The following is a 27,331-nucleotide window of genomic DNA, read 5'->3' as shown; positions in this document are numbered from 1 at the left end:
CGATGGAGTCTACCGCGGGAAGTTGACTAAGGGTGCTATAATGGTGTATGAGCGCCGCCTTCGCTTCCCGCTCCGCCCTGTCGTGGCCCTGGATCCCCGCATGCCCTGGGACCCACTCAAGCGTAAAGCTCGTGCCAGCTTTCTTGGCTTCATCGATGTATTTACTTGTTTCTTGCACCGTTTTCAGTGTTGTGGCTGGGCTCCTGTACTCCTGGATGGCTTCCCTCGAGTCCGAGAAAATGTAATATTTTCTTCCGGTGTTGCCTTGATGGTCCTTAATTGTCTTGGCTATCGCTTCTATTTCTGCGTCTCTGACGGTTGTCTTTTCAGGCAGAATTGCTCTGCCTGTTTTCTCCGTGGTGATGTTATACCAGGCACAGGCTGCACGATTCTCCCTTGTAACAGTTGCGTCAGTGTATATCACTTCCTTGTTGGGGTCCATAAGCGCTTGAATTCTATTTTGGTGCCTCGTGCTTGCTGTTTCCCTCCCTGCGTTGGGCGGCGGTTTTCCTTCTTGTGGCAGAGAGGTTTCCCACGGTGGTAGGGGTTCCTCGGGCTCCTCCATCTGCAGGTTGATTTTTCTAAGCTTGGTTAGGATGAACCTCCCTGCTTTTGTTCCGTGAAGCCTTATTATTTGCGAAACAGCGCCTTCCCGGGCAATGTCCTCGATGTCGTTGAGGAGCGCCCATTTCCTGACCTCTTCTAATCTTGCGTGGTTCGGGAGGCCCGTTACGACTCTTTGGGCTTTCCTCATCAGGCATTTGATTTTCTCCTGTTGTGTCTTAGTGAGTGTGGCGTAGTTGTACCCGTAGATTGCCTTAGACACTAAGAAGGCATGTATTAACGTTCTTAGTGTATTTTCGTTGGCACCCCATGATTTTGTAGCCGTTCTTCTGATGATTCCAAGGATATGTGTCCAGCTTTTAGAGCGCAGCTCTTAGGGGCCCGTTTCCGGCTTGAGCGGCGTCGCCGTCGCCGTCGCCGTCGGCGTAACCGCGCGGTGCATTATGGGTAAATTTCCCCGCTAAATTTAGCGGAAAAATTTCCCCGCTAAATCTAGCGGAAAAATTTCCCCGCTAAATCTAGCGGAAAAATTTCCCCGCTAAATCTAGCGGAATATTTTCCCCGCTAAATCTAGCGGAAAAATTTCCCCGCTAAATCTAGCGGAAAAAATTCCCCGCTAAATCTAGCGGAAAAAATTCCCCGCTAAATCTAGCGGAAAAATTTCCCCGCTAAATCTAGCGGAAAAATTTCCCCGCTAAATCTAGCGGAAAAATTCCCGCTAAATCTAGCAGAATAATTTCCCCGCTAGATCTAGCGGAAAAATTTCCCCGCTAAATCTAGCGGAATAATTTCCCCGCTAAATCTAGCGGAAAAATTTCCCCGCTAAATCTAGCGGAAAACTTTCCCCGCTAAATCTAGCGGAATTTCCCCGCTAAATCTAGCGGAAAAATTTCCCCGCTAAATCTAGCGGAAAAAAATTTCCCCGCTAAATATAGCGGAAAAATTTGCCCGCTAAACTAGTGGAAAAATCTCCCCGCTAAATCTAGCGGGGAAATATTGGTCACGTGACCTGGGGGTCACGTGACCCCCTTCCGAGGTCACGTGACCTCGGGGGGGGGCACGTGACTCCCCCTCCACGTGGACACCCTCCCCTGAGGTCACGTGACCCCAACAAGGTCACGTGCCCTCGGGGGATGGTCATGTGTAACCCTTTCCCCTATGTCACGTGACCCCCGAGAAACCGTGGCCCTCAGTACACTTCCCTCCTCCTCCTCAAGAGCTGCGCTCCCATTCGGCGTTACAGGGAGTGGTAAACGGCTTTCACTTTTTCGTAGACCTTCTAGCCACTCCTTCGCTTTTCCGTCTTGGCTGATGTTCATGCCGAGGATTTTTGTCGAGCTGGTTGGTTCTAGCTGTCTTCCTGCGGAGGTGAACTTGTGTTTGCTTGCTGTTGCCTTCCTTCCTTCTGGTGTCGCGATGATGACCAAGGCTGTCTTCTCTGGAGCAACTTGTAGCCCGACTTCTTCTGCGAAGTCGTCTATTGCTCTCAGTGCCTCTTTAATCGCCTTGACTTGTTTTCCAGTCTGCCCTCCCTTGGTCCATATTGTTACATCGTCTGCGTAAATTGTGAATGATAAGTTTGGGATCTTTTCTAGTTTTTTGGCCAGTGCAGTCATCGTTATGTTGAATAGGGTCGGAGAGAGTATTGCTCCTTGGGGGACTCCTATCCTATTGTATTGAATCAGTCCCTCTGTTTCCCCTACCTTAACTTTATATGTGCGTTCTTCGAGGAAATCTTGAATGAAGCGGAGCATGTTGCCTTCGATTCCATTTTCTTTCGCGCTGGCTATGACAGATTTGTGTGGGATTGAGTCGAACGCTTTCCTGATGTCGACGGCCACTAGGAATTTTGGTACTTTGGTAACCTTTCTGCTTGTCAGGTCGTGGTGAAGCATTGCTAGGCTATCTTGTGTGCACAACCCTTTTCTGAACCCTGTCTGCATCGGGTGTAGGCTGTTTCTGCTTTCTAGTGTCCAGTTTATTCTTTCCAGAACCATTCTTTCCATAGTCTTACATATGTTCGAAGTTAGCGAGATTGGTCTAAGATTCGCCATCTTATCTTTGGGCTTGTTTGGTTTTGGAATTGGGATGACCGTTGAATGCTTCCAACCCTGCGGTAGTGTGTGTTCTTCCCATATCCTGTTGTAGTGGTCAAGGAGAGCATGTTTTCCCTCATCCGGTAGGTTCTTCAACATGGCAGGCGTAACGCCATCCTCCCCGGGTGCAGTGCCCTTTTTCGCCCTACTGATGGCGTAGTTTAGCTCTTCTATACTGAACTTGACGTCTTGTTCTTTTCTTTCTTCCGTGTGTTCTATTAGAAGAGGTGTCCAGTCGTCGGGTTGTGGGAAGAAGGTCTCTCCGAGCTTTTGCGCCAGCTCTTCTTCCGACATGTTTAGTTTCAGTGCGAGGTTGCGACCCGTGTTCTTTTCCTTTTTCTTCCCCAGCATGGCTCTATATGTGTTCCAGAGCTTCTTGACGCCGGTGCGGTCGTTAAACCCTTCGCAGTGCTGTATCCATGTCTGCTTTCTCAGTTTTCTTGTGTAAGCCGTCACCTCTTGTGTGGCTCTGTTAAGGATTATTCTCCTGCTGGTGTCTGTCTTCTTCCTTCTGTACCTCAGCAGTGCCTTGTGTCTCGCTTCTTGGAGATTTGTCAAATGGTGGTCCGGGTTAGGGGCGTCTGCGTCCACCTGCGTTGTCGTGGTGGCTTCTTGTGCGGCTTTCTTTATGTGTTTCTCTATATCTGTTGGGCCTTCTACTTGAATCTTCTTCTTCAAGATCTCTCTGAACTTGTCCCAATTGGTGACCCGGGTCGTTCGTTTCTCTCTGGTCTTTCTGTGAAGAGTGATGATTATTGGAACATGGTCGCTACCCCATGTATCGTCGTGGGCCTCCCAGTCGACTTCGGGTACCCCCCTCGTCCAGGAGCTGTCCGGGGTTGTGTCCTTCTGGTTCTTGTTCCCTAATCGTGTGTTTCCTCCTGGCTTGTTGAGGCATTCGAAGGAGTTCCCGTGCATTTGGTGAAGCAGGTTCATCCCTTTTCTGTTGTCTTGGTTTCCCCATACGCTGTGTTCTGCATTGAAGTCTCCCCCAACAATGCTCTTATGCTGGGTTATGTTCTGTATCCGTTTAATCCATCTGTAGTGTTCATCTCCTTTCCCCGGCTTCTGGTAAAAGGAGAAGAAAGAGTAGGTTTTTTTACCGATTGTGGTTGTGGCTCCTACCAATTCTTCGTCCTCATTGCAAGCAAAATCCGTGTTAATTTGGCTTTGAGGGTGTGTCTCCTTGATTAGTAGCACGGCGACCCCCTCTTTTTCCTGCTTGCTCGTGTTGGTGATTACCGTCCTGTTCAGATATGTGTTGTAGCCCCTGACCTTCAGGTTAGCATGCCTCGTTTCTTGCAGGAGAAGAATGTCGGGGCTCTTGTCTCCCCATGTCTCTATTCTGGTTTTGAGTTCGTTAATTTTACCTTTAATTCCTCTGCAGTTCCATTGTAGTATCCAATACATTCTTTTTGGGGCTATGTCTCTTAGCTCAGGTTCCACATTCGTCTGAGAGAAGCTTGGTGAGTTGCCGCAATAATGCTATGAGAGAATCTTTAATTTCCCCAACAGGTTTCTTTCTTGCTGCAGCGGCGTATGTCTTCTTTTCAGCACTGTTCGCTGGTTTTTCCGTTTCCGTGGGAGTTGCGCTTTTTCCTTTCTGTTCAGTGTTTTGCATGTAGGTGGGTTTGCCGTCTTTCCGCGGGACTCTCATCGGGCAATCCCTGCTGAGCGCCAGGTGTCTCCCCTTGCAGTTCACGCATGTGGGGTCCCCTCCACATGGCGCGTCTAGCCCGTTTGGGTGGGGTTTTCCGCACGTCTTACATACTTCTACCTTGCTTGTGCATGTTTCGGCCTTGTGGCCGATTCTATGGCAACGGTAGCAGACTACCGGCCTTGGCGTGTATGGGAAGACCTTTTGAATTATAAGTCCAACCGCTAGCTTCTTTGGTGGTTCCTTCCCTTCAAACGTTAATAGGACTGTTGTTCTTTTCTTGCCAATTATGGTCGCTGAAATGACCTGATGCGTCTTGCATATGATTTCTTCGCAGAGGGCTTCCATATCGTTTCCCGGGTTTCTCAGGTATATGACCCCTCTCGAGTGGTTGCTTGCGAGGCCTGGTATCACTTTGATTTCCGTGCTTTCGCCTCTTTCATTCGTAAACTTCTTCAGGTTACAAAGCCATTCATATTCCACCTCGTTCTTTGTGGTGACAATGTAGTCGTTGGTTCTCGGGTCAATCCTTGCTCTTGCTCCGTTTTCAAGCGAGATTCCCGCTTTCTTCATGGTCTGGTTGAAAGTTCGGTGATCTATGTCCAGCTTCGTGTTAGGCTTGTCGTTCTTGATTCTGACCTTGCGCACGCCCGCGTTGTTCCCGCGGCGGACCTCTATCCATTGTCCTTCCTTTTCTTCGTCTTGTTCGTTGTCCGGCTCCATGGGTGGCTCTGTTAGGGCCACTGTTTCGTCTACGTGCTGGAGTTCCTCCGTCCTTGGCCTTTTTCTGTCTGTCTTGTGTGGGTCGAGTCGTTCCCTCATTTCTTTTTCGAACTGCGTTCTAAGCTGAGTTTCCTGGGCTTTCAGTTGTAACTCAATCCGAGCTTGAAACTGAGCTTGTTGTGCTTCCATTTGCGCCTTCATCTGAGATTCCACCGAAGCCTTAACTTGGGCTCCAAAGTCATTCAGTAACGTATCCCAATTGTAAAACGTTTCGCCTGTCGCGCTGATTATTTTGTATTGAATCCACTCGGACCGAAGTGACTTGCTTGGGTCATTTCTGCCGATCTGCTGCCTTGGGTGGCTGCTCGCAGCACTTGGCGGCGCCACAAAGTCCGCCACGTAAACGGAGAGTCGTCTCGTTGGTGTCTCCCGATTGTGTTCCACTAAGGCCTAAGGAATTCCTCGGGGGCTTAGAAAGATGTCTTTCATCTTGTCCGACTTACAGGTCCTCACCGTGGTCTTCGTTCCTGGCCCTGGAGCGAAGGCCAGAAGCAAGTGGCTCGGTCCCGTCCGTCAAAGTGATTAAACCTTCAGGTTTACCGAAGACTTAGCGGAGCTTAGAAAAACACGTCTGGTAGCTTGGGTAGCTTCGTCTTCCTCTTCTCAAATTCCTCATGGTCGCTGCAGAGCCTTTTATACTGGGAGAGTTCGGCGGTTCTTTGATCCAGCCGCCAGTCTGGCAGCACTGATCAAACAGTCTGGCAACTGTGCGCATCCGCCATGATGTGCCTTGCCGTCTAGCTTGATTGCACCTTTGCATTTAATTGCATTATGATTATAACCTTAATTTGCAAGCTTCACCCTTGTTTGGTGTAAGGCTGGTGGCGGTTGATAAAACCCGTTTGCCCTATTGACTCGAGCCGGCAGTCGGCTCGCTAGAGTCCATGAAGCGCGAGACGACGATGAAAATCATCGTTCTGCGCTCTGCCAGACGTTAGATGAAAAAGAAATGGGGGGCTGCAGTGCCGTTGGGTGCTCGAACAACGCGAAAAAGGGGTTCAGGATGTACCGGTTCCCGCAAGGAAAAGAAAACCGCGCAAGGCGCAAGATCTGGGAAACCAAGAAGGGCTGACTGGAAGCCGAGTTCTCGATTGTGAGAGGTAAGTTTATGATTAACGTATGATTAACGTAACCAAATGCTTGATTTTTCGACTTTCTCCTTGCGCCAACAAAAGCGCAAACGGCAAAACCTACACGCGTATACATCGCATGTCAATGGGGACCCACTCGCCGGGAGGCACATCATGGCGGAAGCGGCGCCCGCTGAGTCCGCTAGACCTAGCGGGCCGTAAGCCCCTCCCACCCGCCGAACTCTCCCAGTATAAAAGGCTCTGGGTCGCTGCAGTATTAGCCCATTTCAATGCCAATGAATTATGCAACCGCTTTCGCTTTGCTTTATCTGGCTCAATTCACAAAGAATGAGCGGTGGGCTAACCCCATTCTAAAGACCGTCCCCGACTCTGGCCGTTTCTAAGCCTAAACATACGCGGTAACCAACGTTACTAAAACACTCAGTTGGGAAACTCCCATAGAGACAGCCCTAAAAATATGGCCCCAATCTGTCTCCGAGCACCGAGCTAATGACGAACACAACGCCACCATTTCTCCCGCAGCGGCCACTCGAGAAACTGCACGTGACTTCTATTTTTGGCTTTGACAGGGGTGAACCCCCGTCTCCCCGGCGGACGCGCCGCGTTGAACTCCTGAAGTTAAAATGCACCTAGGTCGGGACGCGCTATCTGAAAGGCCCGCTGAGGCATGGTTTTATAAAAACAATATTAATTGTTCCGCAAAACCTTGCGAACTAAAGATGATAGAAACATCACGCGCCCATCATTTGGTACTAAACTCCAATAAATTTCATACAAAAAGAGTCTTTTCCGTGTGTTTTTACGCAAAAAAACAGGCTTTCAAAAAGCTCGAGGTGACCATAGTACAGACAAACGAAAAAGAGTGGCGCTGTTGTCGCATTTAGCTCGGTCTCGGTGGACGCCACCGGCCCAGGTTTCGACGGCGAGTTTCCCAACTGAGTGTTTTAGTAACGTTGGCGGTAACCGTTGACATGGCAACGTATTGCTACTCCGTGGCTCCGAGTAGATTTTGTTCGTGGAACGATACCTGCATCTTGAAAACAAGTATTTCAAGGCTTCAAAGTCGCTCCAGCTCAGACTTAAATAGTGCACCTGCTCGCAGAGTATGCGCGCACGCGTTCGTCTCAGTCTTGGCATAGTTGAAGGCCAAAATCTTCGGCTGCATATGTTCAAAGCGCACACGAACGCCCAAAAAATTCGAGTGCGAGCCATACCTAAAACAGCGCGCAAGCAAAGGAGAAGGAAAATAGAACACAGGAAAGAGCGCTGACTCCCAACTTATGTATTGTAAAAGAAAGAGAAAGAGGAAGCTTCAGACATGAAGCCCGCGCGCACCCACAAGGTATAAAGAAGACAGAATACAAACATATAAATTACTAAGTTGCAGTAGAAAAGGAGAAAACTGACATTATAAGGTCACGACGAAAAAAAAAAGATGCGAAAAAGAAGAAAGAAGAACAACAACGTGGGCTTCATATCTAAAGCTTCCTCTTTCTCTTTCTTTCACAATATATAAGTTGGGAGTCAGCGACCCTTCCTGTGTTTTGTTATCTTCCTCCTGTGCTTGTGCGCTGTTTTAGGTATGTCTTCTAAGTACCAGCTAGCTCTAGCTGCCAGAGTAGCGCCACGCTTTTCCCTGTGCCGCCTCTCACCGGGATTGGTCACACGCGGTACCATAGCAACGAGCTGAGCTGGCTCGGTTTCCGTAGCAACCGAGTGACGACTCGTCAGGTGACCTCTCAAGAGCCGTGATGTCATCGGTAAGATGGCAGCGCCCAAAGCTGGTGGATGCGAGTTTGTTCGGTGTGCGGAGTCATGATGTGCCGCAGCTTGCCGACGATTCAGGGCTTCTTCGTGCTTTCTGACGTAGGTATAACGTGAAGATCTGAAAGAATAATACTTTATACCCTTTCTGTGCAAGATAGCTCTGGATATTAGCACCTGTGTGACAGCATTAATAATATCGCCTTAGCGGTGCTCGGGTTTCCGGATGTGTTTAAGGATCGATAAGACATTTAGCATGCTATTTTCGCATTCTCTTAGCTTTATTTGAACGTTGGAGTGTCTGAGGATCGATGCGAAATCTACGCTTCGCATGTTGGGCCTTGGGGAATTTGTTTTTGCCCCAGGTAACCGCATGATCACAAACGTTTAGCGAGGAAGCTCCTGCGATGTTTACGTTTTGTACTAATCAACCAGGGAAACTGGGTTCAATCCCCACCCCTGCCCGTTTCGATCTGGATGAGCATCGTACCGGCCTGCAGTTGTGTATTACTACTGCGTGGTGCACGTCAAAGACCTATAGACCCCAGGCTAGCTGTTATACTGCATTGGCTAAATTGCTCATCTACAGCGAGTGACTCGTCGCAACTTTGAAATGGCTGATCAACTACACGCTGTATAAATATTCACACAACTCCCAACTATACTAATCGACGATTTTACGATACGCGCAGCGCAAGTTCGTCTGCTTCTTTTAATAAGGGGTTATGGTGACGCCAGAACGCCGAGCTCTGATTGGTTCTGAATGAAGAATAGTGGGTAGGCCTCAAGGCAGCTTGCTTTTAGGTCTAAACACCATCCTTCAATCGGAGCCACTCAGATCTCGGCGTTCTGGCGTCACGACAACCCCTGCAAAAAGAAGCAGACGAACTTTTGCGCTCCACATAGCTTTCAGGATAAAATTTTCGCATTTTTCTAGCTTCCTTTGAAAGTCTGAATTTCTGAAAATCATAACGAAAGGTATACGGGGCATGTAGGGCCTTGGGGAAATTGTTTCAGCCCTGGGTCACCGAATAATCTCAGCATTTTTTAGCGAGGAAGCTCCTGCGATCTTTAATCTTTTTTACTAATCGCCAATTTTACGAATTGGTAGTTCTGAAGATTTTGATATAACTTGCTTTCGTTGCAATAGCTTGCATTTGATCGCAGTGTTTTTTGGTTTGTTTTTCAAATGAAAAACTGGCGTTTGCTCAAGTGACGTATATGAAATGACCTGCTATATAACAATGCATCAACACATACTATTAAACTTAGATGCTCAGAGGTGTGTTCGTCTTTGTAATTAACAAGTTACAGACGTATTTATTTCTTACGAGCGCAATATTTATTTTCTGTAGCTGGGCCCGTTTTGTGCTCTTTAATGTCAGTGTGCTATGACGTTATCATCATGTGTGTATGGTTCTAAATATCCTCTTTACAATGCCTACAAAGGCCAAAATGACGTCAGCCGACCCCAACTCACGCATTAAACACGAAAACTGCGTCGCTCGGATGTATGCGCTCGTCAGCAACCAATTCATCCATGGATATTTGAATTCGCGTTCCTGGCCAATGAGTGCCCTGACAAAACTTATCACTTGTGAATGCCAAGTTCTACGGTGTGCTTAAAAACCACGGTGAAAGCTTAGGGTCATCGCACCAGTGCTCTAGCATGTCACGACTGCGTTATTTCACAGTTCTCTTTTGAGTTGAGGATTACAGGTAAGGAAGAAGTTTAAAAATAATTTCGTGGCCCCTTTAACACGGATATGTGTGCTACACCAGATAAAAATATTGACTTTTTGAATGCCGGTAAACTTCCGAACGACCATTTGGCATATCGGCAAGAACACCTCATATCCGGCGTCCGTCTCTTGATGGCGTCAACAACTCCCTAGAGACCACGATGCCGTCCTTCTTGGTTGAACCCCGTTGACGTCGCTCCTCACCAGTCGGCGAGAAAATCTTATCTTGAAGGGATGATCAGGTCTTGAACAAGTATGATGCTAAACATATGCTCGCTCACTATGGGGCAGTCGGGCAGCAGTCTAATTTCCCGAGCCAATCGCCCTGTCGTGGCCGGCGTAATCGGATTTTGTTCCATCGGAGCGAAGTCCGAAAGTTCTAGGACGGTGCGTTCGTCCCACGAAGCGGCCGCCATCCCGGCGGTGCCGAAAACCACTCACCTTGTCCGTGCACGTACGATACCATAGCAGCTCTCGTCGCCCGACAGTCCCCGAGGTCTCACTTTTCAGAAAAAACAGGCACCGTTCCTCCAGAGGTTCTTGCCGTACCGCGATGCCAAGCTGGCCAAGCGTCTTATACCACTTTTCAATGAACGAATGGAGATATCAACTAGACTACGAAGGTTGCCGCCCGGCGTCGCTGGAAGCACGGTTACCATGGCAACCTCCCAGGCCCAAAATGGAGATCACTATCAGCGCTTCTGACATCGTGCATCTAGATAATTTTGCGTCGTGTCGCTACTCTGGCAGCTACGCTGCCGTATAGAGTGGCTCTACCGCGAGAACAAGCGCCAGATTAGAGCGCTACGGATTGGATTGTTTCGGCTACACCAGAAGCGGGATGGCCGAACCAGTCGAGGCCGATTTAAGGCCAGAAGAAAATGGCGGAAGAGAAGGCTCCCGCGCGCGTTCGCTTCTTGATCGACGATGGCATTTATGTGCTACGCGAAGTGTACGCCACTAACCCATTTCAGGATTCCAGGAGATGGACTTCAATTACCGAAAGGGTCTCCGAAGCAATCGGAAGAAATTTCTCCACGCGGGCCATCCGCGACCGGGTCGACCTGCTGCTGGCACAGTTTAATACGAAGCACAGATTTCCCGGTGACTTTTCGTAACGTAAAAAAAAAAAAAAAAAACGGGTCTGTGTAAACGAGCCTTTTGCCACGGTGTAGCAATACGTCACCTTGTCAACAATTACGACGTATGTTTAGGCTTAGAAACGGCCAGAATCGGGTACGATCTTTGCCCACCGCTCATTTTTTGCGACTTGAGCGAGTTAAGCAAAGCGAAAGCCGGTTTCACTATTCATTGGCAATGAAATTGGCTAATACTGCAGCGACCATGACGAATTTGCACCGAAGCGAGCGGAAAGGGCGCCGCCATGATTGCCGACACAACCCGGCCCCAAGCACTTGGGGGGGCCCCACGCTATTTTTCGAATTTCACGTTGGGGGCGCGAGCAAACCCAAAACCCCAAAAGGAGTTTGGGTTCTACGCATGCGCAGTGCTGAGCACCTATTTCTTTGGGGTCTAAAGCTTTGGGACACCGTATTATAAAACTCTCTATAACTGTCGTGCTGCTTCAACTACAGGATGGGCTAAAAGCAAGCTACACCTACCAGCGTCGTGCCTGTGACCGGGGAATGGCCCCGTCGAGTTCGCAGATAATTCCATTGGGGCATATGATAGCCTGGTATTTGAAAGCGTGTACTCTCTTGTGACTAGGGTGCCTTCATGTGCGCTTTGCTTAGGGTGGAGACATCTGGCCATTTTGTTCCCACTTTTACATTTATTTTTTGTTCAGAAGCGCGTGAAAGAGCGTGTCCCTGCACGCGTCTGTGGCGCTGACTGTGCTATGCCAACATTTTGTTTTCGTCGATTTCTTTGTGTTTTCCCCGTGAGCGCGTGCTGTCGGCATCGGGTACTACAAAGGGTGGCATCACTCTAAACAGAAGGTCATTGAGGCACCCTACTTGTGACCAGAGAAGTAAATATTCTGATTCAGAGATGGTCGGCAGATGGGTCTTGCTGTGCCGTTCCAACTGGTGTTACCCTCCCTATTATTTGAACCGCAAACCACAATAAAGTGTCGTTTCAGCGCAAACGTTTTGCGTTTTCATAATTTTTCACTGTTAAGAAATTCGTTCGTTGTCCACAATGGCGCTGCATGCGAAAAAGGCGAGCGTGCCGCGTTGCGTCCTCACAAACCCTATTCTATAAGCACGCTGCGTGAGGTGTCGTTGCGTTGGGTACCCCAAAGCGTTGGGTTCCCCAAAGCGTTGGGGCCCCCTATTCTAAAACTCTCTATTGTAGTAACGTTATTTTATTGTTGCGTATGTTTAAATAACGTTATGTGTTATACCTGAACATTAATGTAACATTCAAGTTAAAGATATTATGTTGTAGTTGTATTTGAAACATTAGTATAACGTTCCAGTAAAACATATTATCTTGTATGTTGTGTTATTAACATTAATGTAACATCATATATATAATTGAAATAACGTTAAAAATAGAACGTTCAAATAATGATTTTGGAACAATTATTACTAACGTTATTTCTGTGTTAATAATAAAACGTTAATATAACATCACTAATGTAACTCTCAAATAACGTTTGAAATAGAACTTTTAAATAATAATTTTTGAACATTTATTACTAACATTATTTCAGTGTTAATAATAAAACGTTAATGCAACTTTACTTGTAGAACAATGAAATAATGTTAAAAATAAAACATTCAAATAATGATGTTAGAACATACATTTTAAACGTTACTTTCCTGTTAATAATGAAACATTTATGCAACTTTATTTGTAAAACAATAAAATAATGTTAAAATATATGTTCTCCGGTTCCTTTTTTTTCCGCCTGATTTTTTAAAGGTCTTTCTGGAAAGTACGCTACCTGCCCGGTGATAGTTGCAAGGAGGTAAAGGGAGAAAAAGATGAAGTACGGGAAAGAACGGAAAGAAGAAAAAAAAAAGGAAAATTTTTTTCTCAATTAAATAATTCAAGGCTAGGTGGCGCAAGCTACCGCCCGTTATAAAGGGAACAGCCAATATTCATGTTGTAATACCGCTGGTTAAAGGATTTATTTATGTTTTTCAAATGTAATTACAATGTTTACAGTAATGTTATGTTAATTATTTTCCAGACATTATATTTACGTTGCAAAATTGTTTCCCAAGTGTTCAAATAACGTTTATCAAAACGTTATAAGAATGTTCTGCCAAACGTTTCAAATAGCTTTATACAGGCGGACATTAAGAACATTCCTCAAGCGTTCGGGACGAACATAAAAATAACGTTATTCTAATGTTTTCGTGTTACCTGGGAAGTAGCGTCATAGGCGCGAGTGCACAAGGCCCGTGTCTCGAGCGGTCCTTGGAAGCAAATGGCGGCGCAGCACTGAAATGAGCGGCCCTTGAAAGTGAATAGCGGCCCACCACCCGCTCGTGGCATGTGTATCGCGCGTTTCCACAACAATGGTTGGCGGCAGGGCCGTAACCAGGGGGGGGGGGGGGGGGGGTTAGGGGGTTCTGACCCCCCCCGAAATTTTTTTCTGGGTACGGCCCTGGTCGGTGCACTTGCAGCCAGCCGATTTTAATCTCCACATCTGCGCACGCGCAGTGGCACCGGTCGGCTACCGGGTACCAAACCGGGACCGGTTCTTCGGTTTGCTTTAACTCTCCATTATATGCCACCGATGCACATGATTCATAGGCGAAAATAAGACAAAATGGCCGCTGTTGTCCCTGAAAACCCCCCCTGAAAATTTTTTCTGGGTACGGCCCTGGTTGGCGGTACTTGTAAAACACGCCTTTATAAAGGGGCTTTAGTGCCGCCAGCGCGTCGATAAAACTAACCGCCACAACCCCTTCCCACAGCGGGCCCCGCGCCGGTTAAAACGGAGACGTTGGCGCGCGCTCGGAGGCTTCTGCTCGTCTCGCCGCCGACCAATATGCCGTTGCATCCATCATCCACATCGTCGGCGGTGCTTCTGCCACAACTTGAAAACATTACTCGCGCCACAAAACTCCGCAGATCACTCCGCGGTTTTCCATTGGACATTCATGCTTTCGTATTCACAACTCATAAGAAGTGCTTAGGTGTCTTCCGACTTTTTTTTCCAGTTTATTTCGTGTTTTGTGCACAAATAACCTTTCAGTTGGTAGTCAGCGCCGTTTCTATCGTCAACTCGTCCATCATTTATTTTCGCGCTGTTCCCGTTTCATGAAGGAAGAGAACACAGATTTACGGACTGTGATGACTTGGTGGCTGCGTGGCGGCGGTGACGTACAACAAGAAGCGGTGAGCGAGGGAATGCGGGACCACCGTTGCACCACCGCTGTGAAAAACCACCGGAGCGGTCGGTTTGGGAGGGATCCCATACTTGGGCGCCATCTATCCCCGTGTGAACGAAGCGCTCTCGGTGCCCCAAACATAATGCAGTCGCCGCATCGGACAGAGAGTCAACACCTAAATATATTTGTTCCACCGTGCTCTGGGCATATATGCATTCCATTACTCTGGTGGACGTATCGTATCGCCTTTCGGTGTGGGTTGGTTTTCGTTACAGTAAAACATCACCCATTTTTATGAAATTAGACTGATAAAAATGAATTCTGTGTTAAAAGAGCAAAGAGTGAAAGGAACCGCCGAACACGTGAATCCTGATTTAACAAGTACTACGAAATTTCATCTCATGTTTGTGCAGATAGCCAGATGTTGACTAATGCAGCTATCAACGCCTATTTATTCCGAAGGCCTCTATTCACAACTGCTACGCCCTGTAGATGGCGGGGCTGTAGTCGCAAGATGGTGGACGAGACGGGGATAGATTCTCCAGAATCTCCCGTGCTCATGCTCACTGATGCTGGTCAGTGTGCTAAAATTACTTTAATTGGCTACGAATACGAAGCGGTCAGGGCAGGAACATAACACAGGAGACGGGGATGTTGACGTGCGTTCAGGAAATCAGCGTGCTGCTTTTATAAGTGGAAACTGCCTGATGGACAAACACTCCGACCAGAACCATGCGGCAGCACCAAGGTCGACAGTCCCTGCCGTCGTCTCCGCCACCGTCCCCGCTCCTCTGGTTCTTCGTTCGTCCGCGAGAGTGTGAGCGGCGAGCTGGAATTGCGAATATGGGGTGCAAGTTCGCCTGCACACCACGAGCGTTTTTTTTTTTTTTTTTTTCTAAACGCGTTTGGGAGGGATTACGGGGAGGGACTTACTTGATCGAATGACGTTTTAGCGAACGCCCTCGTTTCACCGAATGACACTTTAGCGAACAGTCGGCCGCTGCGAGGCGGCGGTTACGGGTGGGCCAAGTGGGTCCACATTTTTTGCAATGAGCCGCCGCCGACTGTCGCCGCAAAGCGTCGTAAGCGCAGCGCGGAGGGGGGGGGGGGGGGGGGGGGGAGGGAGGGAGGGGAGTTAACACGCGCCTTCGTTATTCGCTAAAACGTTGATTCGCTCAAATGTTGCTGTTCGCCAAAACGTCATTCGGTCATGCGATATGAACCCCTCCCTGCACCTTCTCTATGTTGCCCTATAATTGGCGTGCTCCACCTTACATTGAGGCGTACCGAAGCCGCGTCTGGAAACCCTTGCTGGTAATGTAGTTGTAGGTACGTGAGAGTCCGGGCTCACGTGCCCTCTCTCATTTTGCGCGCTGATTAAAGCCGACATCGCCCTCGAGTGGCTGACAGGCGCCGTCCGTCGTTCGACCTTATTCAGCAAGGTTCGGTAGCGCGGTCTGTCGTTCTGTGCCGACGGTAAGTGTCGGGAACTTCGATCACTTTTGGATATGCAAATCGACCGCGCACGAATGTAATTTCGGGCTTTTTAGAATGATTAGAGTTCGAAGACTGAGTTATGACAATAACGAGGAAAAAAAAATCACTTCAGTGCCGCTGTGCGTGCGCTTTCCTCATCTCCCCGGAAATTTCAAGGAAAGTTGTCTCCGACTGTACTAATTCACTGGACGCATGGGCACTTTTTACCCCGCCATTATTATTAATGTTATCAAAAGTCGGGATGACAATGAAAATCGCGACACTGCATATGGCTTTGCATTGACGCGATTGTCATAATCATCCAAACTTTGATGCTACGTACCTAGATCTAGGGATCAGGTATCTATCTGTTAGTCGTGAAGCTTTGACATCTGTCTCAACTGCTGCCGTTATATCCTGGCGGGGCGTTCTGAGAGGTGTAGCCTATTTTTACGGTGCAAGAAAACATGGTACGTCCTTCTGGCCGACAGTCCATCCATGCATTGCAAAGGTTCAAGACCAAACATTCAATGGTCTCGAGTCTGGTGATAAACGGCGAGAAAGGTCGCTCCGCAGACTTGAGCAAGGCCGTCTTCAGACAACTTCCAATCCCCCTCCTATCGGTTTCTATCATGGCGTGCGATACCGGCGTCTGGGGGTCGTGCTATGTTGGCTGCCTCCCCGTGCACAGTGAGCACCGAAAAGATGTGGAGGCAGGCTAACCTCCTGCTGTCTAAAGTCCCAATGACAATTTAACTAGGCCAAAACAAGAGTTGGCTTGACCGCTTATCTTTCTGGACAAATATTTGTTTTACTTATATCATTAACCCAGTTTTATCAAAAGAACACACATGTTTATATCAAATGTGGACTTTCTTTTCTCTCTTTTTTTTTTTTTTTTTTTGCTGCTAGAAATGACAGGATACTTTTTCTTTTTCGAGTTCGTTTTGGGCAGCAAACGTTCTTAAAGGCAAATAATAATAATAATAATACCGGTCTTATTTTTAGTTCTCTCTCAACTATAGCCTCTGGCAGCTTGAGAAATGCAGAGTGTGACTTTATTCACAGAGAAAGTGAGGGAAAGGGGGAGACGATGGCGGCCGCGAACGTCACAATGCCGAGCTCTGGTGGTTTGGGTGTTCAGTGGGTAGACCTAAAGCTAGCAGCCTTTGTCTCCACTGCACTCGTCGAACGCGTTGGAGGATTACCGTGGAGGCAAAGACAGCCAGTTTTAGGTCTCCCCACTAATTCTTCCAATCAGAGTTCGGCATTCTGACGTCCGCGGCCGCTCTCCCCTCCTCCTTTGCCTCAGCTTCTCGTCGCATCATGATCACGTGTCTTTCTTCGTGGTTCGTTATTCGGCGTTCTTCAACCCATCCCGAAATTCTCACTGGCTGGGAATCATTAACAGGATGCTCAGCATGTATACTAGCGCTTTTAAGGCACTTTAGACGGCCCGCAAAGATCAGTCTCTCAACGTATCGCGCTGCATTTTACTACAGAGGTGCAAGCAGGTGCTGGAAGTTTACACTGGAAAAAAATCAATCAGTGAATACCGACGTATGCAGAGGATAAAAAAGAAAAGCCGAGTAAGGATTGCAATTTGCAATAAATAACCTTCGTTTTATTCACTATGCTGTTTATGTATGGGTGCAAAGGTAAGTTTGTTCTAGCGTTCAGAAAAAATATCTGGATGCCCGAAAACGTGTAAAATGGGGAAAAGCCAGAAAACTCTTATTGCCCGATAGATTCAGTATAATATTAAAAAAAAAAGTCACCTTTTATGGAGCGCGTACTTTTACTGTTTTACGGGTTTTAACCGCTCCTAAAAAAAGGGGAGGAAAGTAATTTTAGTGGCATATAAATATCGCAGAATATCAATATAATCGTCATTAAGATGTTTGCGCTGTTTGAACAAGTCGATACAAAGGTGTTTTTTCTTGCTTAGATTCGGCACTTATATTGCACACTTATCGTGGAACTGAACCCGGAATTCTGGGAAGCATTTCACTCACTGATCGGAAAATTACTGTAAGTAAAGCAAATGTCTTTCATAATATTAATGATGTTTCCTACTATTTGCTATGACCCAAGTACCAAAAGTTGTTCCTGTCACTCTCCGGCGGAGAGAGGGAATGCACCCGCAATTTCCGCTAGGAATGCGCAGGAGCACCGGAAAAGTGGACTGGTTGCTGCTTGCTTCAATTTGAAACCGAAAGTCCCACAGACACTAGAGCCAGTTGAACCTCTAGCGTACACTAAAATAATTCTACGAATTTTCTTCTGTTTAGGGTGACGCCATCCTTCGTATTATCCGATGCGGCGACTGCGCGCGCTCTCTTGAAAAATGCAAATAGCAGATGACAAAATGCCGTCGTAGTACTGCCAATTACAAAAACTCGCGAAAAAAAAGTTTTTAAGCGTAAAAAAGAAAAAGCGTTCGGAAGAAAATTGTGAGATGTCCATCTTGTTGTGAACGCGACGCCGATTCCCACCGACTTCGCCGCGATGTGTCGCCGCTATTGCTGCGACTCCGTGTACTGTCGATTAACACAGGACTGCCCATTCTTGTTTTCTCCTTCGAAATGCAGATGGGGAGTTTCCTGTGCCAACAACCCCAACTGAGAACAAAAGCGCGAATTTAATTCAACTCGCTGCAATGTGCACCAGCTGTGTCCGCTCACGCAAGCTGCGCTGACTCGAAGAGGAGCACGTGTTTCAGTTCGGCTTTCGCAAACTCGGAAAGCAAAGGCATTTAGGGGGCTTACGCCGTTGCTACTGGAGTATGAGGTCCGCTTACCAAACCCATTTCGAACGCGATTAGAAATCGACCTCCTTTTACCGCCGACATCAGCGAGCCGTTAGGATTTTTTTTTTTTGTCATTACTAAGTTCGTGGCCTCCAACATGTCCGTGAAAGATAAGGGAACTTCCAAGACATTCGAGCCTGAAGCGTATCTCCAGATGAATGAACCGCAGCGGCAAATGGGTATTAAGGTTTTGGAACTCGAAGGATCCTTTAACGCTGAAAGAACATCGGACCACCAGTTTCTTGACGTGGGCTGCGGACCCGGAGACTTCACGCGTGACTGCCTTCTGCCCCGCTGTCCTCCCTTCCGAAGGATGGTCGCCGCCGACAAATCCGAGGTCCTGGTGCAGTACGCGCGGCAGCACTTCGCCCATCCCAAGATCTGCTACGATATCCTGGACATTGGGTCCAAGCATAATGTGTCCGAGTTTGTCGAACGCTACGGAGAGTTTGATCGCGTCTACTCATTCTTCTGCTTGCACTGGATGAGAGACCAAGAACCGGTTTTGAGGAATGTCGCCAGATTGATGAAACCAGGAGGAGAGTGTTTCCTTATCTTCAACGCTTACAGCCCTCCGATGCGGTTTCACAAAAAACTGGCCACGATGCATCGTTGGGAGAAGTACAGAGAGGTAAGGCAGTATTAACATTTTTTTACATTTCTATAGACGGTAAACGGAGGTGGGCGTCGATGAAACAGTTTAAGGCGATTAATTACTTCGTTTTAATCGATTAATTAATCTAGTAGGTTGCATTGACCTCCGAGCTTAATAGCGAGAAAAGTGTAAAAACAACATATTTTCCTTTTTACTGCGGAATACAAAGGCGCTGCCTCTTAAAATATGTAAATGTATACCAAGTAGCAATTAAATCAAGGATTTTTTTTTTACTTTTCCCCGAAACGTGCAAAAATGTTCCAAAAGCCGGGGTTCATGATTAAAAACAAATACCTCCGACTTGCATAACAATACCAACAATTTATCAGATGTTTCGTCTCCTATACGGGAGAAATCATCAGTGCGACCTGGGAACACCTAGAGCCACTCGATATGGCAGCGTAGCTGCCAGAGTAGCGCCACGCTTTTCCCTGTGCCGCCTCTCACCGCGATTGGTCACACGCGGTACCATAGCAACGAGCTGAGCTGGCTCGGTTTCCGTAGCAATCGAGTGACGACTCGTTGCGTGACCTCTCAACAACCGTGATGTCATCGGTGAGATGGCAGCGCCCAGAGCTGGTGGATGCGAGTTCGTTCGGTGCGCAGGAGTCGTGATGTGCCGCAGCTTGCCGACGATTTAGGGCTTCTTCGTGCTTTCTGATGTAGGTATAACATGAAGATCTGAAAGAATGATACTTTATACCCTTTCTGTGCAAGATCGCTCTGGATATTAGCAACTGTGCGACAGCATCAGTAATATCGCCTTAGCGGTGCTCGGGTTTCCGGATGTGTTTGAGGATCGATAAGACATTTAGCATGCAATTTTCGCATTCTCTTAGCTTTATTTGAATGTTGGAGTGTCTGAGAATCGATGCGAAATCTATGCGTCGCATGTTGGACCTTGGGGAATTTGTTTTTGCCCCAGGTAACCGCATGATCACAAACTTTTAGCGAGGAAGCTTCTGCGATGTTTACGTTATGTACTAATCAACCAGGGAACCTGGGTTCAATCCCCACCCCCTCCCGTTTCGATCTGGATGAGCATCGTACCGGCTTGCGGTTGTGTATCACTACTGCGTGGTGCACGTTAAAGACCTATTGACCCCAGGCTAGCGGTTATACTGCATTGGCTAAATTGCTCATCTACAGCGAGTGACTCGTCGCAACTTTGAAATGGCTGACCAACTACACGCTGTGTAAATGTTCACACAACTCCCAAGTATACTAATCAGCGATTTTACGATATGCGCAGCGCAAGTTTATCTGCTTTTTTTAGTAGGGTTTGTAGTGACGTCATTAAGACGCCGAGCTCTGATTGGTTCTGAATAAAGAATAGTGGGTGGGCCTCAAGGGAGCTTGCCTTTTAGGTCTACCCACTATCCTTCAATCGATCGGAGCCACTCAGATTTCGGCGTTCTGACGTCACCACAACCCCTGCAAAAAGAAGCAGACGAACTTGAGCTCCACATAGCTTTTAGGATAAAATTTTCGCATTTTTCTAGCTTCCTCTGAAAGTCTGAATTTCTGAGAATCATAACGAAAGGTATACGGCGCGTGTAGGGCCTTGGGGAAATTGTTTCAGCCCTGGGTCACCGAATAATCGCAGCATTTTTTAGCGAGGAAGCTCCTGCGATCTTTAACCTTTTTTACTAATCGCCAATTTTACGAATTGGCAGTTCTGAAGATTTTAATATAACTTGCTTTCGTTGCAATGGCTTGCATTTGATCGCAGTGTTTTTTGGTTTGTTTTTCAAGTGAAAAACTCCCGTTTTCTCAAGTGACGTATATGAAATGTCCTGCTATATAACAATGCATCAACAGATACTATTAAACTTAGATGCTCAGAGGTGTGTTCGTCTTTGTAATTAACAAGTCAAAGACGTATTTATTTCTTACGAGTGTAATATTTATTTTCTGTAGCTGGGCCCGTTTTGTGCTACTTAATGTCAGTGTGCTATGATGTTATCATCATGTGTGTGTGGTTCTAAATATCCTCTTTACAATGCCTACAAAGGCCAAAATGACGTCAGCCGACCCCAACTCACGCATTGGACACGAAAACTGCGTCGCTCGGATGTATGCGCTCGTCAGCAATCAATTCGTCCATGGATATTTGAATTCGAGTTCCTGGCCAATGAGTGTCCTGAAAAACTTATCATCACTTGGGAATGCCAAGTTCTACGGTGCGCTTAAAAAGCACGGTGAAAGCTTGGGGCCATCGCACCGGTGCCCTAGCATGTCACACTGCGTGATTTCACAGTTCTCTTTCGAGTTGAGGATTACAGGTAAGGAAGAAGAAGCTTAAAATAATTTCGTGGCCCCTTTAACACGGATATGTGTGCTACACCAGATAAAAATATTGACGTTTTGAATGCCGGTAAACTTCCGAAATACCATTTGGCCTGTCGGCAAGAAGACCTCATATCCGGCGTCCGTCTCTTTTGATGGCGTCAACAATTCCCTAAAGACCACAATGCCGTCCTTCTTGGTTGAACCCCGTCGACGTCGCTCCTCACCAGTTGGTGAGAAAATCTCATCTTGAAGGGATGATCAGGCCTTGAAGAAGTATGATGCTAAACATATACTCGCTCACTATGGGGCAGTCGAGCAGCAGTCATGCCCCGAGCTAATCGTCCTGTCGTGGCCGGCTTAATTTTGTTCCATCGGAGCGAAGTCCGAAAGTACTAGGACGGTACGTTCGTCCCACGAAGCGGCCGCCTTCCCGGCGGCGTCGAAAACCTCTCGCATTGTCCGTGCACGTACGATACCATATAGCAGCTCTCGTCGCCCGACAGTCCCCGGGCTGCAAATCGTCTCACTTTTCAGAAAAAACAGGCACTGTTCCTCCAGAGGTTCTTGCCGTACCGCGATGCCAAGCGTCTTATACCACTTTTCAATGAGCGAATGGAGATATCAACTAGACTACAAAGGTTGCCGCCCGGCGTCGCTAGAAGCACGGTTACCATGGCAACCTCTCAGGTCCAAAATGGAGATCACTATCAGCGCATCTGACGTCGTGCATCTAGATAATTTTGCGTCGTGTCGCTACTCTGGCAGTTACGCTGCCATATAGAGTGGCTCTAGGAACACCCGACTCGCTACCAGCAATCCAACGCTTCCTCTTCTTTCTCTTCATCCGTAGCGCTGGTTCTGACGACTTATTCGTCCATGGCATACGGGAGACATTATCATCGTTTGCACTCACTTGAACTTCTTTTACGTCCGTCGTGGATGGGAAGTTAAATGAAAAGTTATTTCAGGATGTCGGTGTACACGTCGGGGAGGGGGCCGCGGTTAGAATTGCAGGCGGATGGGTCACTGCGAATACACCAATTTACCGCCGCCTTTTTTCTTCCGATGGTTATACTCCTAAACTTTACGGCCTTCCCAAAATTCACAAACCCGATTGTCCTCTACGACCGATTTTTTCGTTTGTTGGTTCCCCCACGTACAACCTATCAAAGTATCTAGTAGAGCTGCTTTCTCCCATAACAGGGAATAACAAATTTACAGTGATAAACTCTCGAGAATTTGTTGACCTGATTCGAGGTCATGTTCTGGACAAGGGAGATGTAATGGTCTCGTTTGATGTCATATCTTTGTTCACTAATGTTCCGACCACTCTTGTAGTGGAAGTTGCCGAAACACGCCTGCGTAATGATTCTACACTTTAGTCACGGACATCTCTTACAGTTGAGGATATTATCATTATTTTGCGTTTTTGTCTAAATCAGTCGCATTTCACCTTCCGTGGACAATTCTATCGTCAGATTGAGGGTTGCCCAATGGGTAGTCCGGTATCTGTGACCTTGGCTAATCGGGTAATGGAACACATAGAGCAAACCGCGTTAGAAGTAAAAGCATGCCCTGTCAAATTCTATCAACGTTACGTAGATGACACTTTCGTTATTTTAAATGAGGATCACGTCGATAACTTCCATGCAACCCTAAACAGCATTGAATCTTCCATACAGTTCACGCAAAAAGTTGAACAAGATAGCACGTTACCTTTTCTGGATGTAACTGTTTGCCGAAGTGACACCGGTCAGATTGAAACCACCGTGTATCGTAAACCTTGTGATACCGGTAATTTTTTGAGTTTCAATTTTCACCACCCTGTGGAACATAAGCGAGCTGTTGTAAAAACTTTAATAAGCCGATCAGAACATTTCCCTTCAAATTCAGTATTACGAGCATCGGAAGTTCAGACTGTTATCGGATCCCTTTTGAGGCGCGGGTATTCACAAGGTTTTATTAAAAACACACGTAAACAGATGCAGCAGGGAAGAACAAAAGCGACTAATAATTACAAAGCAGGCGTGGTGACTATCCCTTATGTAAAAGGCGTCTCAGAATCTATTCGCCGGTCCCTCCTTCCACTAGGTATACGAACAACTTTCAAGCCCCATATAGTGACCTCATTTCGAAGGCAAAAAATCCAACCCCTCCTGAATCTCAAAGTGGTATTGTATACAAAGTGAACTGTCAGGAGTGTGACAAGTGTTACATTGGAGAAACTGGCCGCAAACGGAGTACCCGCTTCAAAGAGCACAAAAGAGACGTGGAGAAGGCAACACATGCCACAAGATCAAAAACTGAACTGGTGGACCATTGTTGGACGACTGGTCACACTTTTGACCTCGCGAATGCTGTGCATTCGCAAGGTCAAAAACGGGCGCCTAAGAGCTGCGCTCTAAAAGAAAAGTCCCATAGTCATCATCATCATCAATTAATAGGAAAAGACTGAAAAGCTGCGGCGTGTCTAGCCGCTTGAACTACGCGAAAACTGTCCACGGCAAGGCTATTGAAATTCCCCGGAGTGAGATCTATTCCCACTGGTAAAGTGTTTTATGATAATTTGTGAGCGTCCCAAGACACCCGTAATCTTGATTAAAACCAAATATATTGTGTTACAAGAACTGCGTCATGCGTCTTTCGTGCACAGATCTTGGAGGGGCCGATCCCTCCGAGTGTGGGCCTAGAGACCAGGGAAGATCTCATCTCGTACGTGAAGAGTCTGCTTAAGACTGCCGAGCTGACGACAACAACATGCAAAGTGATGACAATGGAGCACAAATTTGCAAGCCTGGAACACTTGATTGGTGAGTATTCTTGGTGTACGTTCCAGTAGACTACATAATAGGCACATTTTAATATGAATAAGCTCTCCCGGTTGTGACACATTCTGCTCTTGAAATCGTTGTCGTAGAAGCATTTTGCTAAAAGTAGCCGAAATCTATTCCATACAGATGGTGGTGAGAACCCACTAAATATATTTCATAACAGAATGAGGGCGATACATTATAGTAGAATCGGAGTTTGTAGCAAAGATAATCTAAACATCTTAAAAGGACCTGATGATAATTTACGATTGACAAGCGATTGGTCAATAGCCAGAACTCCTGCTATGTACAAGTTTTCCAATTTTCTGCACTTGGTTTCACCCTGCAGCTGTCTACAGTCAATGTTGCGGGCCGCAATGTCCAATCACGAGCCGGTTAGAGACAACGTGACATATTTCTCCGACGCGCCAATCAGTTCGCTGCCTTCAAACACGCGTGGAACCAATATGCGAGGTTATTTCTAACTGGCTTGGGACTCGACCTGACGGCTCCTATGGCAGCGGCTGTAGCTCAACATGGAGTGAGATAACGTGTAATCTCGGCGGCGACTTTGCCTATACAAAAATGGTCCATGGTCGGCTATAAAAATCCTTTGTTTAGCCGGCTATAGAAAATTGGCCCAAGCTGTTACAGCCTCTTATATGGCTCTCTATAGCTTTACCGATTGTCTCCTCTGTGGCTGTCTCTAGCTTTTTCTATGGCCTATCACTGGTTGGCTATAATTATTTATAATTTTCTCAATAGAAAGCTATAAAATTTTGCATGGTTTACTCAGTGGGGTCTCTTTAGAAAGTATGCTATAGCTGCTTATAGTTGTTCTTTTGGTTCTTTTAGCCGCCCATAGCTTTTCGTATGATCTGTTATATATTTCTAGGGCTTTCTCTCTGAATCTCTTTAACCAGAGTTCTATAGCTGCCTATGGTTTTTTCTACGGTATCTTTAGTCACCTATAGCTTCTTGTATGGTCGTCTATAGAAATCTCTATGGCTTACTCTATGGATATTTCTAGCCTGCGTGCTATATAGCAGCCTGTGGATTTTTTTATGATTTCTTCAGCTGCCTATTGCTCTCTGTATGGTCTGCTATAGATAATTCTATAGTTCGTCTTATGGTCCTCTTTATCCATTGTGCTATGGCTGCGTACAGCATTTCCTGCGGTCTATTTAACCGCCTATAGCCCTCTGCATTGTCTGCTATAGTTTGTTCTTTAGCTCGTCCTATCGTGCTATATCTGCCTATAATTTGTTTTACCGGAATCGTATGAAATGTGAAACCTTGTCACTATATCGTAATAAAGGAGAGCCGACCTTATATCTAGATATAAAAGAACGTTAGGCATCTCAAACCTATTCAAGATTTTTCGAACTTGATAAACCTATTCAAAACATCAAGCAAACCTTAAAAAAAAAAAAGGACTCATCCAGGTGTTTGCAAAGAAACAGGTAAACAGACACAAAGGATTGTTCTCATATCTCCTAGAAGTTCATTATATACAGCGTATTCCGTAGACAAGTTCAAACTAAGCATTCTGTAATATGTGAAGAGGTACCACTAAGCTGTTATACAACTTGTTTTCAAAGCAAACAATATCCGAGGTAATTCTTGGGTAGTGTCTAGTGTCCCGGCAGCCGGCAGAATCATTTCCTCAAATTTCTGCCGGCAGTCGCCATTCATTGGCGGTACAATCAGTTCATCTAACGACGTTTCGTCGACGGATCATTTCATCGACACGCGATGTTTCGTAAAAACTCAAATTAGTTTTTTTTTTTAATGCGCCGCCGCAGATCGTTGGCAGGAGGCGGCCTAAACGGGTCGGTTGGGTAGGTGAGCACGCGCCTCAAGAGTACACGCGCGACGAAATGTGTGTCCACGAAACGTGTATCCACGAAAAGGTCTTCATGAAACTTGTTTTCACAAAACGCAGGGAGAATAAGAAAGTCAGAATTTTACCTGCATTGGTCACATGATTTCAAACAGCTAGTGACAGACGACTGCCGGTAGAATTTCGGGGAAATTATTCTCCCGCCTGCCGGGAGATAGACACTGCCGAATTCCAGAGGTAATCTGAAATAGTACCCGTAGAAGAGCGATCAATTGTCGCCAAGAAGTAGATTAATTGCAGCGCACTTACGATAAAAATACCGGATTGTAAATATGCAATCCGAGATATACGTCGACACGGGCACTGCAGAACCACAACTTAAACACACAGACGAGAAGGAAGGGATCCGTGAAGATTCAACGCGATGTGGCACCAGTTGTCATCTGCCGAACCCAGCAAAAAATGGTGTTGCTTGTACGCTTAGACAGTTTTGATGCTAGTACGCCTCCACGGGTGACCTTTCTCGTAGCTATAGATGAGAAATACAGCCAGTGCAGTACAACCGCTAACCTGGGGTCTTTAGCGTGCATCACGCAGAAGTGATTACACAAACGCGTGCCGGTACGAAACTCGTCCAGAACGAAGCGGGCAGAAGGTGGGGATCGAACCCAGCACTCTCCGAAATAGGGGGTGTACAGGGGCACACCCCTTGTCCCATATGTAACACCCCAAAGCTACATTTCGTCGTTCTGTCCACTGACGTCCAGCTGGCAATACCAACTTTTACGAGCGGCTTGATAGCTGTTGGATATAACGTACTAAATAGGTAATGTGCCTATCGAAGAATACAAAAAAAAATTACAGTGGTTTTGCAGCAGGGCCAAAATAACGTTTATTGTCTGGTTGTAGCCTTTAACGAGTACATTAGCTATTTTAATAAGTTGTCTCGCTCGACTATCGAGCCGCTCGTAAAAGTTGATATCGGCAGCTCGGCGTCGGTGGACAGAACGTCGAAATGTAGTTTTGGGATGTTACATATGGGACAAGGGGTGCACCCCTGTACCCCTTGTCCCATATTTCTGCGAGTGAGGAGGTCCTGCAGCGCAAGCTTTCGCTTCACGCTTCAAGCTAAGACGCGTTAGCTTAATCGGCCACCGTACGAAGGGAAAAAAGGTTTGCGACGGCAAAGTAGCGTCCTGCATCTTTAGTAAGCTAACGGTGCTAGAGAATCCCACGCTAGCATTTGAGCTGAGCGAGCGCGGTCGGCCAGATCGAGGCGGAGTCAGCCCTCGCGTCGCGATTGCTACGTTGTTGCTCTGCCTACAAAGGTGACATGTGCACTGGCATTCGAAACAGCCCTCTCGCGACTTCATTCAAGTCCAGTAGACGGGTTTACAACGCGAAAGGCTGTCGTGACAAGAGTAGAACTCGCCTCGGTA

At 46.9% G+C, this 27,331-nt stretch overlaps 2 protein-coding genes across 2 annotated transcripts in view; one reads left to right on the top strand and one right to left on the bottom strand.

Annotated features, from left to right (window-relative positions):
• Nucleotides 1-4,095: 4,095 nt before the first annotated feature.
• Nucleotides 4,096-5,229, bottom strand: LOC115312236. The gene has a single exon (XM_029971132.4). It carries the CDS (start codon nucleotides 5,227-5,229, stop codon nucleotides 4,096-4,098), a length of 1,134 nt encoding a protein of 377 aa, XP_029826992.4.
• A 13,160-nt stretch (nucleotides 5,230-18,389) lies between these two features.
• LOC8052842 (juvenile hormone acid O-methyltransferase) overlaps nucleotides 18,390-27,331 on the top strand; it is a 30,235-nt gene continuing 21,293 nt past the window's right edge. Inside the window, exons 1-2 of the mRNA XM_002434114.3 lie at nucleotides 18,390-18,923; nucleotides 23,893-24,049. Of these exons, the coding sequence (XP_002434159.3) occupies nucleotides 18,390-18,923; nucleotides 23,893-24,049 (691 nt within the window). The remainder of the gene's footprint in view (nucleotides 18,924-23,892; nucleotides 24,050-27,331) is intronic.

Source organism: Ixodes scapularis, unplaced genomic scaffold (genome assembly GCF_016920785.2).
Source record: "Ixodes scapularis isolate PalLabHiFi unplaced genomic scaffold, ASM1692078v2 PGA_scaffold3__209_contigs__length_174095766, whole genome shotgun sequence".
Taxonomy (NCBI): Eukaryota; Metazoa; Arthropoda; class Arachnida; order Ixodida; family Ixodidae; genus Ixodes; species Ixodes scapularis.
This window is presented reverse-complemented; position numbering and strand designations above follow the sequence as displayed.

Excerpts from the sequence above, each read along its gene's own strand:
- LOC115312236 (XM_029971132.4), bottom strand. The coding sequence starts at position 5,229 with ATGGAAGCACAACAAGCTCAGTTTCAAGCTCGGATTGAGTTACAACTG.